The sequence below is a fragment of the Geotrypetes seraphini genome, chromosome 3, assembly GCF_902459505.1.
Source record: "Geotrypetes seraphini chromosome 3, aGeoSer1.1, whole genome shotgun sequence".
NCBI lineage: Eukaryota > Metazoa > Chordata > Amphibia > Gymnophiona > Dermophiidae > Geotrypetes > Geotrypetes seraphini.
Window position 1 is genome coordinate 46,966,700 of NC_047086.1, and position 20,771 is coordinate 46,987,470.

The following is a 20,771-nucleotide window of genomic DNA, read 5'->3' on the forward strand; positions in this document are numbered from 1 at the left end:
ATGTTTTCAAAAAGTATCTCTGTAAATGCATATGTACAGTTGCATAGTAAAGGGGGAGGGGAATGGTCCACCCCAGGCGCCGTTTTGGTGGGGGTACCGGCACTTCTCCGAACTCCTGCCTTATGCATGCCTTTCCATCCATCCCGTGTACCTACTTAGGACCAGATGCACAAAGCTGCGACACCACGGTAAAAAATACCATGGTGGGAGCGATTTTTCTTTTATCAGCGATTCTCAGCACAATAGCATGCAAATAATATGCATGCTATTCGTGCGGAGAATCATGGGTACAAGGGAGGAGGAACTGTGCCTTGCACTTGCTCCTCCTCCTCCACTTTCTTGCCCTGTCAAAAAAAAGCAGCCCCTGCTCTTCATGCCTGCTGGTACAGCTGATCGGGGCAGGGGAATCCTCCATCATCTGAGCCGGCAGGACACCTCAAAGCTATGGCGGCTTTGAAGAAGTCCTGCCGGCTCAGCTGACTGGGGATTCCCTTTCCATGATCAGCTCAACAGGCAGGAACGGGCTGCTTTTTTTTTAATAGGCACAGCTATTGTGCTCACACAGCTGAGCCCATTAAAAAAATAAAATCACATGAGCCCCAAACCGGGACCCCCTGACACACCCTATCCCCTACCAAGCCCCCCCCCAAGACACCAAGTCCCCTGCCTTCCAATCCCCAACCTCTCCCACCACTCCCAAACAAAATCCTAGTGGTCTAGTGGGCTGTGGGGGGGAGGAGAAATCTGGTCAGACCCCCCGAGCTCAAGGACCCTCCACCCCCGATACTGCCCCTCCCCCGTACCTTTTGTCAAAAATCAGGCAGGAGGGATGCCAACTCCCTCCTGCCTTGAAGGGCCTCCTCTTCAAAATGGCGTCCCTTTACCCTCCAGGTGCATTCCGGGATGCACCGGGAGGGGCCTAAGACTCTGATTAGCTCAGACGTCCAAGGTTCTTCCCCCGGAGTGAGGTCTTATGTGCCTGAGCTAATCAGGATCTTAGGCCCCTCCCAGTGCATCCCAGGATGCACTGGGAAGGGGGAAGGCCACCATTTTGAAGAGGCAGCACTTCAAGGCAGGAGGAAGTGGGCATCCCTCCTTCCTTATTTTCAACAAAAGGTACGGGGAAAGTGGTGTCAGGTGAGGAGGGTCCTCCTGTTTGGGGGGATTTGACTTGACCCCCCAGCCCACCAGGATTTTATTTTGGCGTGGTGGTCAGTTAGATCAGAAGGAGGGGGCTTGTGTAGGAGGGGTGTCAGAGGGTCCCAATTTTGGGGCCCCCTGTTAGCAGGGCTGTGCTTTTTTTAATGCTGTTGGGTTCCCTTTTGTGCATCGCTAGGAGAGCTTATTTAAATACTAATGAGCTCCTAGTGATGTATTTGCAGAGGGTTATCATTGGTACGGGGGTTTGGGAAGGGGAGGAATGCAACAGGGGTGGGCGGGGAAGTGCAACTCCGCCTCGGGCGCCCCTTACCCTTGTTACTGCATATGTATGCCATATTAAACATCTATTTAATATTTTCTTTGATCATTAGAAAGTTTCTAGAATGAAGCTAAATACACTGAATATACTGCTGCTTCCAACTATACAATCCAGTAGTGAGAGGTGAAAGCAATTACAAGTTAAGTTGGCTGATGACAGTGTCAGACATTAATGTGGTGGATGCACTCTATCTTCCGATCAGTAATGTCTAGTTCAATTCCAGAGGCTATAAATCGCATTGCATATCTTGCAAGAGGCACCAGACTCATTCCATGGCTCTTGCAGCTGGCAAAGTTTTTGGATAAACAAATTACAATGTTGAAATGGAATTTGACAACTTACAGAATAAGCAATGTGCCGAACTACCCTACTCCGCCCCTTTTCTGCTGCAGAAAAAATAACTTTGGCTGCACCCCAGGAGTTTAGTCTTGGATTGATTCTTTAGGATGCGGTGATATATTTTTTCCCTCTATCCTAACCACATCTGCATAGCAAATAGCAAGAAGCTGAGAAAAAGTATTGCATGCACTAGCGTCATCCCACTGGCTACCCATTGCCAAACGCTGCATTTTCAAAGGCTTAAGGCTTGCATTAAAGTCCATACACAACATGGTGCCCTGCTGCATATCAGCTAAACCAGTGTTTCCCAACCCTGTCCTGGAGGACCACCAGCCAGTCGGGTTTTTGGGATAACCCTAATGAATATGCATGAGAGCGATTTGCATATAATGGAGGTGAAAGGCATGCAAATTTGCTCCATGCATATTCATTAGGCTATCCTGAAAACCTGACTGGCTGGTGATCCTCCAGGACAGGGTTGGGAACCACTGAGCTAAACTATGACGCTACGTCCCGAATCGACCCCTCCACTCATGGCTACAATTACCCCCTGACCAGAGCCTCCGACTAGAAACTGCCAGATGTAGATCCTACTCCCAATTCTTATCAAAATACTGGAATCAACTACCTCTACACATCAGATCCCTCAAAGAACTTTTGAACTTTAGGAAGGCAATAAAAACCTACCTCTTCACATAATATTTATTCTGTATCACCAACTCAGGATGAATTTGTATTACACTACTTCTACTATAAATCACCACATAAACGTATTCCAAAAATCCCACTGCCTTAGAGGAATAGAAAGAGGTAAGTTCAGCAAAAAGAAAAATATCTTTAAGCAAATGGAGAAAAGACCTCAGTTTTTTTCCAGGGAAAATTTCACAGGGACCTCTATGCCAGCCGTATACAACTTATAGCTGCATAGGAAAAAAACATCCTAGGTCGATAAAAACTCCATATGTTCAAAAATCCTTAAATATCTTATAATTTATAATCCAAAAGGCAACACTTATCTCAATAATTTACTGTCCTCCAGGCATGGTTTGAATCCAAACAGTTCACACTCTTCTCCCAATGCCGTTGTAATTAGCATGGAAATTACAACGGCATTGGGAGAAGAGTGTGAACTGTTTGGATTCAAACCATGCCTGGAGGACAGTAAATTATTGAGATAAGTGTTGCCTTTTGGATTATAAATTATAATCTTTCCTGTCTAAACATTGTAATTTCTCCCCTATTTATCCTCACTACTCATGTATGTTTTCACCCATAACTAACATTTTTTTTTTCATATGTATGTATTTTTATATAATAACAAAAGTTAGTTTAAATATTGACACCAATGTTTTATTTGTATTTTTTTGTAGCATTGTACATCGCCTAGTAATTTAAAATAGGTGATTCATTAAGAATAAATAAACTTGAAACTTGTATACGGCTGGCATAGAGGTCCTCCAGGTGAAATTTTCCCTGGAAAAAATTGAGGTCTTTTCTCCATTTGCTTAAAGATATTTTTCTTTTTGCTGAACTTACCTCTTTCTATTCCTCTAAGGCAGTGGGATTTTTGGAATACGTTTATGTGGTGATTTACTACTTCTACTATAGCCATACTACCTAATTAATTGTATCTTGTTTGTTTAAATTATTATGTATGTTACCTTGTACCCCGTTCTCAGCTCTTTGGGGAGGATGGGAAATAAATTGAATTAAATAAATAAATAAATCAGCTATAGTATACCTGCGTAAGGCTATGTCGGGCTGGCCCTCTTCACTGATTAATTCTGCTTCACTCTGTGCAATTCTCATGGCAAGCTCACGGTCGCGGCGCTCTTGTTCAAGAATTGCTTGCTTCTGGTTCTCCTCTTCCCGCTCAAGTGCTAGCTGCAACTCTACTTCAGCCTGTAGGACAAAAAATAAGATTTCTATCAGGACTTCTCTGTTCCCCTCCTTGCCAAACCTGAACACCTTAAACCAAAATTAGTTAACCAATTCGCAATTCTTATCTCCTTAAAATGAAGAACGTTTTTATCTAGACCTGTTTCAGTTCTGTTCAAGTTACAAAAAGTGTTCTGATTGAGCAGCTGACCAGAGAAACTAAAGCTTGCCCTCCTTCTTAATCCCCCTCCAGTGGTTGTCTTCCCTCTCCCTCTCCCCTGAAGGAGGAACTGTAAGTTTCAAGTATTATGGCCATTCTGAACAAAACAACAAGCAGGTTAGAAGAGTAGCCTGGTGGAAGTATAAACCAAGGGACAGAATCTTACTTTTTTTTTTTTGGGGGGGGGGCTCCTTCCAGGAATATTTATTTATTTTAAAAAATTATATACCACCTAAAATCTAAACAGTTTACAAAACAACATACAAAATAAATAACAATACAACATATACTCTACAAAAACTGTCCTACATCCTACATTGCTAACAGTACTCATTTCATTCACATGAATGCATTAAAAAAATAACTGTCTTGAAGAGTTTTTTTAAATACAGTGGTACCTTGGGTTGCGAGCATAATTCATTCCAGAAGCATGCTCGTAATCCAAAGTACTCGTATATCAAAGCCCATTTCCCCATAGAAAACAATGGAAGCTTGGACGATTCGTTCCACATCCCCAAAACTTGTACCGGTAGTACGTAGACGCAGAAGAGGAAGGGTTAAGTGACTTTGCCCAGAGTCACAAGGAGCTGCAGAGGAAATTAAACCCAATTCCTTAGCCAAGCCAAAAGGAGCTGGAACAAATGAGAAGACCGACTACTGTACCTACCTTCCTCACTTCACTTCCAGCTCCTCCAGCGTCGGGAGCACCACTGTCACCTACGAAGTCCTCCGTCAAGTGTCACCCACTAGCTGGTTGCCAGCATCTCTGCCTCTAACAGCCACAAGTCCTCCAGTGGGGTCCTTTTAGTCAGCGGCCACCTTTTAAGCAACCCAATGCCCACCTGAATTTGGGAAAGCGAGTCGAGCAGAGGATTGCCCTTTTAAGGTTAAACGGCAGCGGCCCTGAGCTCGGTTTCAGTTGCCAGTGACCCGCAGTTGGGCAAGAAGCGGCTGAATAGGCGCACACGCAGCTGGCGGGAGGATGGGCATTTGCCCGACCGCCCTGGCATTCTCAGACTCCGGCGATGTTTGAGTCGGCAGCAGCGGTGGATGTGGTGCCGGTGTCACCGCCTATGCAGCTTTTGCCTTCTGTGCCCTGGTAGTGCGGCCTCAGGCTGGAGTTGCTGCCGTCAGAAAAAGGAAGAGTAGACACCAACCGTCAGAGGCTCACAGGCGGTGCGTAAGTGTTCATTTACTGAGGCAACGCTCGGTTTGCTGGTCACAGTTTGCTGGAGTGTTTTGCTTGTCTTGCAAAACACTCGTAAACCGCGTTGCCTAGTTTCTTTTGTAGAATATTAGTATAGCAGCGCAGTATCTGCCTATAATTTAAGCTATAGATCTGATATAAATGCTTGCACCTAATGTAGACTGCTGAAAATGGATGTAAATTAGAGCATTCTATAATTGCAACATGTAACTATGCGCCCCACCCATGCATACACTCACCTTCAAACCACACACCATTAAATCTAGACGCCATCTTATAGAATAGCATCTATATGGAATACTAGTATTTATGTGAGGATATTCTGGTAATTTATGCTTGTTCTTGGCCCCTAAATGTTGGCACATTCTTTACAAAATAACCTCCTAAATGTCTTTCGGTACCTGCATTTCTAGTTTGATTTCTGGCTTTGAATACAACACAAATTCCATAATGTTTGCCTTAACATAAGAACATAAGCATGGCCTCTGCCGAGTCAGACCATGGGTCCATCATGCCCAGCAGTCCGCTCCCGCGGCGGCACCCCCAGGTCCATGATCTGTAAGTGATCTCATACCTAAAACATTCTATTCCTTAATCCTTTAATATCCTGAATGGTAACCCTCTAACTATACCCTTCAATCCCCTTTTCCTTCAGGAAATCATCTAATCCCATTTTGAAACCCAAAATCGTACTCTGCCCTACCACCTCCTCTGGTAGCGCATTCCAGGTGTCCACCTTCCTAGCATTTGTTTTGAATCTGTCTCCTTTCAATTTTTATGAATGCCCTCTTGTTTTTGTTGCCCCCGTTAGTCTGAAGAATCTGTCCCTCTTTACCTTCTCCATACCCTTCATGGTCTTATAAGTTTCTATCATGCCCCCTCTAAGTCTCCGCTTTTCCAGGGAAAAGAGCCCCAGCTTCTCTAGCCTTTCAGCATATAAAAGGTTTTCCATGCCTTTTATCATCCTTGTTGCTCTTCTCTGGACCCTCTCGAGTATCGCCATATCCTTCTTAAGGTACGGCGACCAGTATTGAACGCAGTACTCCAGATGCGGGCGCACCATCGCCCGATACAGTGGCAGGATAACTTCCTTTGTTCTGGTAGTGATACCTTTTTTGATAATACCCAACATTCTATTCACCCTCTTTGAGGCCGCTGCGCATTGTGCCGCCGGCTTCATTGTCCTATCCACTAAAACCCCCCAAGTCCTTTTCTAGTTTGCCTTCTCCCAGTACCATCCTCTCCATCGTGTAGTTATACATCAGGTTTCCTTTCCCTATGTGCAAGACTTTACATTTCTCCACATTGAAGCTCATCTGCCACTTGACTGCCCACTCACTCAGTTTGTTCAGGTCCCTTTCTAGTTCTTTGCATTCCTCCACAGTTTTAACCCTACTGGAGAGTTTTGTGTCTTCCGCAAATTTTATAACTTCGCACTTCGTCTCTGACTCCAGGTCATTTATGAATATATTGAACAGCAGCGGTGCCAATACTGACCCCTGCGGGACGCCACTCATGACCCCTTTCCAGTCAGAGTAGTGTCCCTTTACTCTTACCCTCTGTTTCCTGTCTGCCAGCTAATTTTTGATCCATCTGTGCATTTCCCCTTATATCCCGTGGTTCCACAGTTTCCTTAGTAGGTGCTCATGGGGTACCTTGTCGAAGGCTTTTTGGAAGTCCAGATATACGATGTCTATAGAGTCACCTTTGTCCAATTGTTCATTTATCCCCTTAAAGAAGTGCAGTAGGTTCGTTTGGCATGATCTTCCTTTACAGAAACCATGCTGGCTTGTTCCCATCAGATTATTTCTTTCTATATGCTCATGGATACTGTCCTTGATCAATGATTCAGCCTTGACTTGATTTCAGCAAAACTTTGATGGCGGAGAGTATGACTATTTGAAGGGATGGTATTTCTTATTTCCAAGCTACTTTCCTTGTGCATTTTGTGATAAAGGTCAAAGCTAATGAGTCTGGCTTTCATTATTAAACCATGTGACATGACATTTTGTATGCACTTTATATATATGTTTAAACAAAACATTTGTTTTAAAATCACATCCATTAACTTCACAGTCCAGTTGCTCATGCTGGATAAAAAGCTCTGGGTGTCATTATACAGTCTACAATTTGAAACTAAGAGACACCTTTTGACAATACTAATGCCATGACAGTGATTTGAACTTGCACTGAATGTTATGGGTATAAAGGGAACATAAGCTCTGATTGCAGCTGAAATGCTAAGTGACCTGTAAAACTCAGAAATCAGAACCAAGCCTGCACTTTTAGCGAAACTGCACCCACTGAAATAAGCATGATTTGTGAACCCATTACTCGGATGAAATGTATAAAGAAAAAGACAGCAAGGATTTATAAAAGAAGGAAACTGCAGATGTCCATCATTAGGCTCTACTTTATGGAAGCCTACAATGTAATTTTTAAATCCTTTCAGGCATTATCAGACTAGAGAGATAAAACAGCAAAGAGATGAAAAACCCAATAAACCTGAACTGTATTCCCTTCAACGTCAGCTTCATTGCTTTCATTGTATCATGCTAAACAGAAGATTACTGGCATGCATGGAAAATCAAATAAGTAGAATTTTAATTAAACCAGAGATTCTCAAAGCTCTGTTTGATTTAATCAGTTACCAGTGTAAAGGAATTCTTATTTTATTTTTACACTGAAAATGCTATATTTCATCCTGCTGTGCCCCCTAAATTGTGCTGGACTATATTAAGACATCACTGAGAACAAATTCTATTTTTCTTGAATTGTTATATTATGGGGCTAATTTTCAAAAGAGAAAAATGTCCAAAACTTGGCAGGGGGATTAGCACTATAAGAGGAAAAGCTGGCCACTCCCCATTAGAAACACAATAGGGTGAACACAATAGATATGTTAAATAAAGTATAGGATACAAAAATATTCCTCCTATGAACAACCAATACACTGGGAGATCACCGCAAAGAATGAATGTCAAACATTAACAATAATGGTGAAATGTTACATTAATAAAATAATTAAATTGTGATAATGGGTCCTCAGTTTACTGAGGAATCTTAAGGATCATTTAGTACGGTCAACTTTCCTCACTCAAGGACCAGGTGACACTGACATTGGCTCTCACACAGCGTGCGGCAGTTGTGCAATGTGCACTTTGACTACTCAAAAAACTTACACCTTACGGGCCTAGTTGGACAGTATATGTGATAATCTGCCTGTGTGCCCTTGTTTATGTAGGGTGCACGATTTGACCAGTACAGACCCACTTAATGGAGCACAAGAGCCGCATAAACACAGGATCTTTTACTTCACCGATGGTCCCACACTGCCAGGAATTCCATCATGTCTTTATTGACCTTAAATGGTTGGTTATTGAACCAATTCCATTGAATTATAGAGGCAATAAATTACAACGCTTAGCGTTACGGGAGCAATTCTGGATTTTTTATTTACAATCTGTCATCCCTTCGGGTTTGAACGATGGGATCGAGTGGCACTCTGTTATCTGAGGTTTAAATTTTGAGCGCTATAGTGATCAGTTTTTTCTGGTTGAGCAATTTGTCAGTTATACGTCAGCTGGTTTGACGTTTACATTTTTTGACGTCATTCCGTTACTATTTGTTCTGCAGTGATTCAGCTGGGTGACTCCACGCCGAAGTGCAATTTTCTTTTGGAAATCAACTTGCAGTATTGCAGTTCTCTCTTGAATCGGAGAAGTCTAAGCTTCAGGTCCAGATGAAGGAGGTTGAGATCCTCCGAAATGGAGCCCTGTTGAGCTTTTCAGTTTGATTGGCATGGACAATATTGTGGCAGGAATAAATGGACTGTCAGCAATTGTGAGATAAGTACTCTTCTGTTCCTTAAAAAGCTGGGCATTTTTCACATTGATTCAGTATTGAAAGAGGACAAATTTGAAAGTTGATATTACCATTCAGGATTTTGTAGCAATATATATACAGTATATATATACAGCAATATACAGTAATTACTAAACATTTGCCCTATATATATATGCTTCATAGAGAGAGAGAGAGAGAGAGAGAGAGAGAGAGAAAATGTTTAGTAATTACTGTAAAAGACAAAATGTAAAAGATATGTAAATGTATTACAACATCACTACAGAAGTTCTATATTGTAACACTATACGGAAGCTCAAGGATTGTAACACCATTTTAGAAGCTCATGTAAACTAGAGAGTTGCGCGGGGACAGAAATCCCACCCGTCCCCGCCAAAGTCCCACCCATCCCCACCCGTTCCCGTGAGGAATCCCACCCATCCCCACGAGGAATCCCTCCGTCCCCACCCGTCCCCACGAGGAATCCCCTCCATCCCCACCTGTCCCTATAAACCAGTGATTCCCAACCCTGTCCTGGAGGAACACCAGGCCAATCGGGTTTTCAGGCTAGCCCTAATGAATATGCATGAGAGAGATTTGCATATGATGGAAGTGATAGGCATGCAAATTTGCTTCATGCATATTCATTAGGGCTAGCCTGAAAACCCGATTGGCCTGGTGTTCCTCCAGGACAGGGTTGGGAACTGCTATAAACTACAGAAATAGTTATTTCATTTAATTATGCTACTGAATTAAAGGCTCTGGTAGAAACCCATTTACAAATAAGCAAAAAGACTTTATTAATTTGGAAATATTAATTGGGAAGAATACATACTTTGTAAATGGGTTTCTATCAGAGCCTCTAATGTTTATAAATTTTTATCAACACAACTAATATACTACTTTATCCTAAAGCAAAAAAAAAAAAGAAACATAATTTTTTTCCTACCTTTGTTGCCTGGTTTCTGCTTTCCTCATGTTCTCATTCAATTCCTTCCATCCACTGTCTCTCTTCTCTCTGCGTCTTCCATTTGCTCTGTTACTGTGCCTTCCTTTCTCCCCCCTTCCAAATTGGTCTGGCACCCATCTTCTTCCTTCCACTCCCCCCATAGTCTGGCATCTCCGTCTTCTTCCCTGCCAGCGTCTTCTCCTCACTCTCTCTTCCCCATTTCCTTTCAGCGTCCTTCTCCCCCCATCTTCCCCATGTCCTTTCAGCATCCTTCTCCACCCCCGTCTTCCCCATGTCCTTTCAGCGTCCTTCTCCCCCCCGTCTTCCCCATGTCCTTTCAGCGTCCTTCTCCCCCCGTCTTCCCCATGTCCTTTCAGCGTCCTTCTCCACCCCTTTGTCTTCCCCATGTCCTTTCAGCGTCCTTCTCTCCCCCCATCTTCCCCATGTCCTTTTAGCGTCCTTCTCCCCCCCATCTTCCCCATGTCCTTTTAGCGTCCTTCTCCCCCGCCCCGTCTTCCCCATGTCCTTTCAGCATCCTTCTCCACCTCTTTGTCTTCCCCATGTGCTTTCAGCGTCCTTCTCCACTCCTTTGTCTTCCCCAGTGCTTTCAGCATCCTTCTCCCCTCTCAGTTTTACCTTAAGCGCCTTTTCCTCTTCACTCCACCTTTCCTTCCTTTCTCCCTCCCTGCCCCTTACCTTTGTGGCGCTTACCCGCCCGACTGACAACAGAACAGGCCCGGTCCAACAAACTTCCCAGCCCTGTAGCCGCAAATCTAAATTACCTTCTTACAGCAGCTGGAGTATTGAAGCTGCTGTAAGAAAGTAATTTAAATTCACGGCTACAGGGCAGGGAGGTTTGACGGACCGGGCCTGTTGTCGGTCGGTCGGGGGACCTGGTTGGCTGTGCTGCACCTGGGGCGGACCACCCTCCCCGCCTTGTACCACTGCCTTTTCCCTGCCTGCCCTGCCGCAACACAGCCGACCGGAAGTCTTCACGATGTCAGTGCTGACGTCGGAGGGAGGGAGGGCTTTGCTTAAGCCCTCCCTCCGACGTCAGCGCTGACATCAGGAAGACTTCCGTTCGGCTGTGTGTGGCAGGGCAGGTAGGGAGATGAGCCTCGCAGCTGAATACATCCAGCCCCGCAGGAACCCCTCGACCCTCGGAGTAGAGAGTTGCGCGGGGACAGAAATCCCACCCGTCCCCACCCGTCCCCGCCAAAATCCCACCCATCCCCACCCGTCCCCGTGAGGAATCCCTCCGTCCCCACCCGTCCCCGTGAGGAATCCCTCCGTCCCCACCCGTCCCCGCGAGGAATCCCCTCCGTCCCCACCCGTCCCCGCGAGGAATCCCCTTCGTCCCCACCCGTCCCCGCGAGGAATCCCCTCCGTCACCATCCTTCCCTATAAACTTCAGAAATAGTTATTTTATTTAATTATGCTACTGAATTAAAGGCTCTGGTAGAGACCCATTTACAAATAAGCAAAGAGACTATTAATTTGGAAATATTAATTGGGAAGAATACATACTTTGTAAATGGGTTTCTACCAGAACCTCTAATGTAAATATAAAATATAAATACTCAGCTGATGAGAACCCACAAACTGTCAGCTGAGGACTTCCTTTGCAGTTGGCCTGGGGTCCCTTTTGCCAAGCTTGGCAGGCAGCAGTAGCGTCCCTGAGTCACAGATGCTGGCACCTCAGTGGCTCATGGATGCTGCCAGCGACTGCTGCGCTTGGTGGAGGGGAGTTCTGACCATCTCTAGAGGAGGTCCTCTGCTGGCGGTGCTTGGGGATCCCCACCAGTCACAGCAAGGGCCAACAAGTACTTCAACACTGTAGAAATAAAACCAGAAATGCATTTCCTTTTCTTTTGAACACAAAACAAAGATATCTGCCATATACATTTCCCAAGGCAGATGACTCTATGCAATGTCACCTCGGTAACAAAATACAAAAATAGACAAATACACCCCCTCCCTTTTTACTAAACCACAATAGTAGGTTTTAGCACAGGGAGTTACGCTGAATGCCTCGCGCTGCTCTCAATGCTCATAGGCTCCCTGCGCTAAAAAACAATATTGCGGTTTAGTAAAAGGGAGCCATAGTGCAAAATATAGACAACAGATATAAATTCTCAAAACAGACACATTTTGATCACTAAATTGAAAATAAAATCATTTTTCCTACCTTTGCTGTTTGGTGATTTCATGAGTCTCTGGTTGCACTTTCTTCTTCTGACTGTGCATCCAATCTTTCTTCCTTTCTTTCAGCCTCCTGTATGTTTCCTCTCCTCCAGACCTCATTCTCTCCCCCAACTTTTTCTTTCTGTCTCCCTGTTCCCCCTTCTTTCTGTCTCTCTGTCTGCCCCCTTTCTTTCTTTCTCCGTGCCCTCCCCCAAGCCACTCGGTTTGCTGCCACCGCCATCGGGGAATAGTCCCCAAGCCACCGCTGTCCCAAGCTTTCCCTGCAGAAGCGTCGCGCTGACCAGCATTCCGCTCCCTGACGTCAATTCTGACGTAGGAGAGGAAGTTCCGGGCCAACAAGGCATTTCTCCTCATTCCATCCAGCCTGAGCCCCATCTCTCCTTGATCCAGCATTTCCCTTCTGTGTCTGTCAGAATTACCATTCCACCTATTTTCCAGCATCACCCTTCTTTGTGTCCATCTCACCTATATCCCTATCTCACCACTTTTTCAGAATCTTCATTTGTCTCTGTCCTTATCTTTACCCCATATTCACCATTTGCCCTTTCAATGTCTTTATCTCCCCCCCCCCACACACACTTTTTCAGCATTACTTCTATGTCTCTATTTCACCTCCTCTTCATGTCCCCTCTGTATCTCTATCCTTATTCAGAAGGTCCTGCTTACCCTTTCTCTTCTTTGTGTCACTATCTCCATTTTCAGCTTTCCCCCTTTTTCCTTTGTTAATGCACCCTGTAGCCAGAATCTTTCCACCCTCTCTCCACTCCGGCCCAGCCCAGTATGAAATATTTCCTTTTGTTTCTCTCCCCTCTCTCTTCTCCTCCCTCACCCACGAGTCCTGCATCTGGCCCTCTCCCTTCTACCTGCACCTGGCAACACCCCCCTGCTCTCTTAAGCAACTCGTCAGCAGCGGTGATCAAGACAAGCTGCCGACATCGAGGCCTTCCCTCTACGAGTCCCACCTTTGTGGAAAAAGGAAGTTGAAACAAGCGGGACTCGCAGAGGGTAGGCCCCGACGCCAGAAGCTTGTGTCGATCGTTGCTGCTAAGTTGCCGAAGAGAGCCGCAGGTAGAAGGGAGAGGGAGATAGGAAGGCTGTAGAAGCTCCGGAGCATGACACCGAACCCGGCCAGGATGATTTCTTTTTCAGGCTGCTGCTGCCGCTACCATCCCCCACCCGAAATGACAAAAAACAGCCTAATGCCCGCGTCGGGAAATAGCCATGCTGAGCAGTGAGCTCAGCACGTACACAGATGAAAGCCTTGCTTGCTGATTGGTCCGGCGGCACGGTGGGGCGGGGCCGCCGGACCAATCAGCAAGCAAGGCTTTCATCTGTGTACGTGCTGAGCTCACTGCTCAACATGGCTATTTCCCGACGCGACGCCAGACTTGCATCGCCAGAATTTAGGTAGGTTGTTTTCATCCCCGTGGGAGTCCCGTGGGCAAGGGGGCGTCCCCGTGGGAGTCCCGTGGGTCAGGGGGGCATCCCCGTGGGAGTCCCGTGGGCCAGAGGGCGTCCCCGTGGGAGTCCCGTGGGCCAGGGGGGGAACCCGCGGGATCCCCGCGGGACCCGCGGGATCCCCGCGATCCCCGTTCCCGTGCAGACCTCTACCTCGGAGGCGTCCCCACGGGATCCCCGTGACCCGAAAGGGAAACCCGCGGGTCCCGCGGGATTCCCGTCGTCCCCGTTCCCGTGCAGCTCTCTAATGTAAACTGCTCTGAATTGACATCCCAGGCATTAGTAGCAGTATAGAAGCTTTCAATAAACAAAAACATGGCATTTGGATATTTTACTAGTACATCTAAATTGCCATTTTCAAAACACATTTTTTAGACAGTTTTCTATGCTGTTTGTCTGAAGTGTGTCTAAATCTCAAGGGGGCATATTTTGGGCAGGATTAGGGTGGACCTATGATCTGGACATTTTTCTGCAATAATGGAAAATTGCAGAATACATCCAGGGCAAAACTTGGACGTTTGAGGCGAGACCTGTTTCAATACCGAATAAGTGCCAAAAAGGTGCCTACCATTTTATGGCACCTTGAAAATAGGAGATTTTCTATGTCTGCTGAATCCATCTAGTGCTTCAATGGTCATGAACTGTGAGTTAGATTTATTAACACCAGTGGCTCAAGATCTTAAACTCATTATGGTCTGAAGAAAAGTGAAAAACCATTTAAAACCTTCTCTGAGTCATTGATACAGAATCAAAAATTCATTCTACCACAATTAAAGCATTATAGTGAGTAATAAAGAAACTACTGGGCTATATGACTCTACCTCATGCTATGACTAATGGCCAACCAGTATATCATAGGCCCAAGTCCCCAATTGTAATCATTTTATTTTTAATCTTTCTTAATTTCTCTGCACATAAAAACATAAGAACATAAGAACATAAGAAGTTGCCTCCACTGGGTCAGACCGAGGTCCATCTCGCCCAGCGGTCCGCTCCCGCGGCGGCCCATCAGGTCTGCGACCTGTGAAGTGGTTTCTGACCACTTTTATAACCTACCTCAAGTTCTATCTGTACCCTTCTATCCCTTTATCCTCCAGGAACCTATCCAAACCCTAACCAAACATAAAGACTTATCTTGGACTATTCAGTAGTTCTAGTAGTCCAATCATGAGGGGATGTTAGGAAAGTATATACTGAAGTAGTGGAATTATTGGGTAGAACATACATATTTGCTCACAAATCACATCCAGATAATTTTTACATATGAGAGGAGGGACAGAGGAGAGCCTTATGAGGTTCAATATGCAATTGGGGAGTGCATTGGATTGACTGTGCTGACACAGAAGGAACATGAATATTTCAAATATGGAGGTGTGCCTAGTCAATCTAGACATCTAACTTAATATTTGTAATTGGCTTAATCAGCACTGATTATTGAAAGCACCATTAAAAACATTAAAAAAAATTAATAAGTCAGTAGGTACCTACCACTTCGAGGTAGTGTCAACACCGAGATGCCTACTGGCAAGTAGGCATGGAAAGGGGAGGATTTGGGGAAGATTTTGGATGTGGTTTCACTTAGGCATACTCATTTAGGCCAAGAAACCCCTGGCCTAAATGGCAGTATGCTTAAGAATGCTTAGGCGCCGCTAGGCCCAATTTTATAAATGGCGCCTACAAGATGATTGACAATTGTGCTCAATGGTGCCTAGGATCTAGGCATTGTTTATAGAATCAGGGCCTAAATACTCACACACTATTCTTGCACTAACCAGTTACCATGTACTAATGTAGCTGTGCTGATTAGCGCAGAATGCCCACTCCCTCCCCCCAGAGACACACCCCATCAAAACAATTATTTTTCTATATTCTTCAGCATAATTATTGTGCACACGTTTGGTACTTCCCGCAGGGATACCTGATCACCATTTCAAATTACATTAGGAGAACATTAGTGCTTAATGCAGCTTAGTAAAAGAGCCCCTAAGTTCGTACCTCAGGCAATGAAGCGTTAAGTGATTTACTCATTATCACGAGAGCTATCAGCGGGATTTGAATATTGCCTTTCCTGGTTCTCACCTCACTACTCTGGACGATTAGGTTTTTACCTGAATAATCTTCTTTCTGTTCATACACATAGGAGTCTGTACTCTAGATGAATATCCTTTGGTCACAAACTGTTGCAGAAGGATGTCAATCACATTTTTCAGCTCCTCTTCCTTCACCAGTGGAGTATAGAGCCATCTTCAGTTTAAACCAAAGCAATAAATATCCACTATAATAGAAGAAAGTAGAAGGAGGAACATGGGGAACTTCCCAAAACAACAGTACATTTAACTCATGAAAAAGAACAATAGCTAGCATGAACTAACAAAATAGGTGTTCCAACGAATCACCCCGAGGTGTGCAACTAACACAATACAAATGGAGCTCAGGAACTCAACAAACTCATTGCTTTATTAGTCATATAGATTACTGCAATGCCATATACTTAAGCCATATAGATTACTGCAATGCCATCTATTTAAGCCTATCAAAAAAAAAATTCTTCAAAGACTCCAGCTAAACCAGAATACTGCAGCCCAATTGATCTTTACAAAACGCAAATCTGACCATGTCTCCCCACTCCTTGCCAAACTTCATTGGCTCCCAATGATCTCCAGAATCCATTTCAAATGTTCCTGCCTGGCTTTTAAGATCATTCACAACATCCTTCCTCCCCTTATCCCACTATCTTATAACTCCTCAAGTCCCGACTCCTCCAGAACCACCTAAAGGTATAAACTAGCCTCAATTTCTGTCAGAAGTGATCCAAAATTGAAGATCTTTGGGCTGACTGTGAACTCAACCCCCTATGGATCCTCACCCTGCGATGGGGGGGGGGGGGGAGTGAAAAACATAGCCGGCTCCCTGAAAACTGTTAAAAAGAAAAAAATATGATTGTGATTGAGTAATTAGTCTTTGCATAAAGTAGAACTGGATGGTCCATTGTACGATGGTTCTTGAATATGTGACTAGGCACTGTTTGCACTCAGTATAATGTTAAAATTATGGAGGAATCTTTTTTCCCCCCTTTGACTGGTACATCCTTCCCATTAATGCATCTGTCTATGGATAGGGTTTTGACATAGATGCTAATTTATTAACCACTGCAGAAAGAGGGTTGGTTTACAGTTACAGTTTACTGAAAGTTGGTATACCACCAATTCTAAAAGTAGGCCCAGGCAGTGAGGGTATTTGAAGACAGCAACTGTAATATGGCAGTTAGTGAAATATAAGCATTCCTTAGGTTCTAAGTTTTAACTGGTAGCACCAACTATTACTGTTCAAATTTCTTCTACTCACTGCTTTCATATTAGGAAAACAACAAAAAGTGAAGTTTAAAATAATGAGTCATTAGAAAACAAACCTTAATCTGCTTTTCTTCTTCTTCCCTCTTCCTCCTCTCTTCTTCCACTTGTTTCCTCTTCACCTCCATTTCAGCTTTTCTGTAAAAATCAGATTCAGGAAGACAAAAAAAATCACCCCACATTCAAAATGAAGCAGATACTAAAAGGGCCAGATTCTATAAATGGCGCTCAACATTTGACATCCCAAAAAATCAGCGCTGGATGGTATTCTACAACAGGTGTTCCGGGATTGGTGCTGGAATCCACACTCAACTTTAGGTAAGAGAAGTAAAACAACTGTAACCAGGTACAAATTTTGGTGCACAAGTTGGGCACAGATCCGAATTATTCTTTAACTGTGTATATTTTAAGGAAATACCCCTTACCCACCCCATGCTCCTGTGATAGCCACACTCCCTCTGCAGATCCACATGGAAGCACTCAGGCACTAAAATTGGACGCTTAAGCATGTTTTCACTCGGATCAACTGTTTTTGCTCCATTTTCACCCTGCACCTGTTAGAATGCTTTTACATACCGAGGTAGCACTGATCGTTCAGTAAGCATATGGGAGGCTGATGAGTTGCAACCGAGTTGAGTGAGTGGATGAAGATTATAATAGGGAAGGAGATTAAATAAATGGCTCAGAAATGCTGAAGGATGCTGAGTGAGTTGACCAATGGATGATAACATGCAGGAGGGCTCAAAGTGAGTGAACTAAGGATGAATGAGTAGCAGGTCCTTGATTGATTGGTAGGTGATTAGTGAGTGAATGGGGGAAGGGGGAAGAGCTATGTGGTTACAGATACTGGATGTGGATGGAAAAAAGTGAGAACCAGGATGACTCAGTCTCTCCCTTCCCCTTCCCTTCTATTCCTCTCTCATTACCTCCTGCACTCTCCCCTTCCCTTTCATATCTAAACTATGACTTTCCCTCTCACCTAACTGCCACTTAGGCATGCAGCCTGCAGGTTCTGACCCTCTTTAGCATGGAGGGGAGCGAAATCATCTGCCACCTCTTGAAGAACCTGAACCACCAACTCCCACTTACCTGTAACTGGAACCCTCCACAGGCATAGCATATACAACAAAACTGTGCATGCATACAATCGGATAAATAGACACTTTGGCCATCAAAAATATAAGTGGCATTATCTCCTATGGATCGCACCCAAAAATGTATCACGACATAAAATGGTCTCATCCCCATGAACACTCAGATAGCTACATCTGAAGGTACAAATTAATTGTAGGCTCCAAGACTCAAATAGGCAACCAGCATAAAGACTTTGACATATGCAGTCTGAGTCTATGAGTAATATTAGAATTCACTATTAAAGATACTAAACAATTAGACAACAATGAAAATTTAAGTAGATACTATTTGGATTGTAAAATTAATCTCATTACAGTGCACTGGGAGATAATCCCAAATAGACTCTTCAGGACTACTCAGTAAGACAAAGTGTTAGTAGAAATTTAAAAAAATTAAAAAAAACAACCAAATTCCCATGCTGGGTGTCTGTTTGGGAGCACAAATCTTAAATTTCCGTTCTTTAACACTCACAGTCGCCTTTCTTCCTCTTCCTTTCTGCGACAAAGCTCCTCCTCCTCACGCCTCTTCCTCTCTTTTTCCATTTCTTCCTGGATGTGGCGTAGCCTTTCAGCTTCCTCTTCCTCCTGTTTCTTTTTCTGCAGTGCGCTAAGAAGCTGCCCAGAGCTTTTCACCAGAGAATCATACTCTTTCTGAATCTGTTCCCTAGTCATTACAGTAGCCTGAGAAAAACACAATATCAAAAACAAACTATATATATTGTTTTAAAGAATGACTAAATGCACATGGTGGGCTTATTGCTTAACAAATAGATTAACAAATGAAGGCACCTGTATTATGATATGGGAGAGAAGACTGGGACTGGGCCTAAACATGCCACAAACTTTGGGGTCTAGCCTTTTAAATTGTTGATAGTTTTGTTTATTAAATGTGTTATAATACCTTTCCTGACACACATAGCAAAGTGGTTTACAGACTCAAATATGAGAAAAGAACACTAATAATATGACAGAAAAGGAGAGAGAAGAAAAAAGGGAAAAAGCAGGAAATTAATACACACAAACTGACTAGAGAGAGAACAAAGGGACAATAGGAAGGGAGGAACAGGATAAAAATGAAAGTTAAAAGACACAGATGCAATGGGACCCACTACAATCTGTCAGATCACTAAAAGCCCAAGTATTATAAAAAAAGGGTCTTGAGTGCAGCTTTAAATTTCTTGAGGGCTAGTTCTGTGCATAATGAAAGTGCAAGGGTGTTCCAGAGCAGTAAGGAAGTGCAATAGAAAGCACTTTATTTAGACATTAACATTTACTTTATGTTTATGGCTGACATACATGTTAGCACCTAAATGCAATATTTAAAACACGTCATTCCTCATTTTGTCCTCTTGAATATTATGTAATATAGCATTCTAGTGCATAATGGCCACCCGGATGGTCTCGGGACTCAAGGATCTTCCGTACTAAAAACGGCTTGACAAATTACAGCTATACTCGCTCGAGGAGCGCAGAGAGAGGGGAGACATGATCGAGACCTTTAAATATATCACGGGGCGTATAGAGGTGAAAGATGATATCTTCAGTCTTACAGGGCCCACGGTAACCAGAGGACACTCGCTGAAAATCAGGGGAGGGAAATTTCAAGGTGATGCTAGGAAGTACTTCTTCACCGAAAGGGTGGTTGATCATTGGAACGAGCTGCCTCAGCAGGTGATTGAGGCCAACAGCGTGTCAGATTTTAAGAGAAAATGGGATATTCATGTGGGATCTATAGGAGAGTAAGAATCAGGGAGTGGGTCATTGGTATGGGCAGACTCGATGGGCTATGGCCCTTATCTGCCGTCTATTTCTATGTTTCTATAATTACCGAATAATAGGTAAGCACACTACTGTAATTTCTATGCCTAGGTGTAACTTACATGGGTAAATGCAGGTATTCTATGCAACTGGAAACCTGCTACAAGGTGAGCAGGTCAGTGCTTTTAAAGATACCATTCTAGAGTTATGCATAAGGGGAAAGAATGCCTTGCACACCTGATTACGTATGTCTGCTTAATTACCATGCCATCAATTTCATAACACAAATTTTCAAAAATGGATTCAAAAACTCTAACAGACATCCGGATTCATAACAAAGAGAAAACGGTCAAGGGTTAACAAATACTCACTGTAATTTCCTGACCTAGCAACATGCTCATCCAAACTGAATCAACAATGTGGCCTGAAACACTGAAGCAAAAGACTGCTGCGGTGCACTTAATTCTTTGAATTTAAATAAAGGATTGTAATTGAGGGAATGGAAAACATACATTATGGATGGTATTTTAAAATGGAACACCAACTCAGAAAGCACAGTTATTTACCGTAACAGGTGTTATCCAGGGACAGCAGGCAGATATTCTCACATGTGGGCGACATCATCCATGGAGCCCAGTATGGACAGTGCTAAAACTGTATTGCCACTAAGTTTTTAGAAACAAGTGGTGTTCCACAGGGGTCGGTGCTCGGACCGCTGCTATTCAATGTATTCATAAATGATCTAGAAACAGGGACGAAGTACAAAGTAATAAAATTCGCAGACGACACCAAACTATTTAGTGGGGCTAGGACTATAGAGGACTGCGAAGGTTTACAAAGGGACCTGAACAAACTAGGAGAGTGGGCAATGAGATGGCAGATGAAGTTCAATGTAGAGAAATGTAAAGTCTTGCACATAGGAAACAGAAACCCGAGATATAGCTACACGAT

General features: G+C 43.9%; 1 protein-coding gene across 10 annotated transcripts in view; it reads right to left on the reverse strand.

Moving 5' to 3' along the window:
• MYO6 (myosin VI) overlaps positions 1 to 20,771 on the reverse strand; it is a 426,976-nt gene that overhangs the window by 89,944 nt on the left and 316,261 nt on the right. For all 10 annotated transcript variants that reach the window (XM_033936483.1, XM_033936482.1, XM_033936481.1 and 7 more), the window contains 3 exons: positions 18,535 to 18,743; positions 16,989 to 17,067; positions 3,561 to 3,721 (listed from right to left, as the gene is read on the reverse strand). In XM_033936483.1, coding sequence (XP_033792374.1) covers positions 3,561 to 3,721; positions 16,989 to 17,067; positions 18,535 to 18,743 — 449 coding nt within the window. The remainder of the gene's footprint in view (positions 1 to 3,560; positions 3,722 to 16,988; positions 17,068 to 18,534; positions 18,744 to 20,771) is intronic.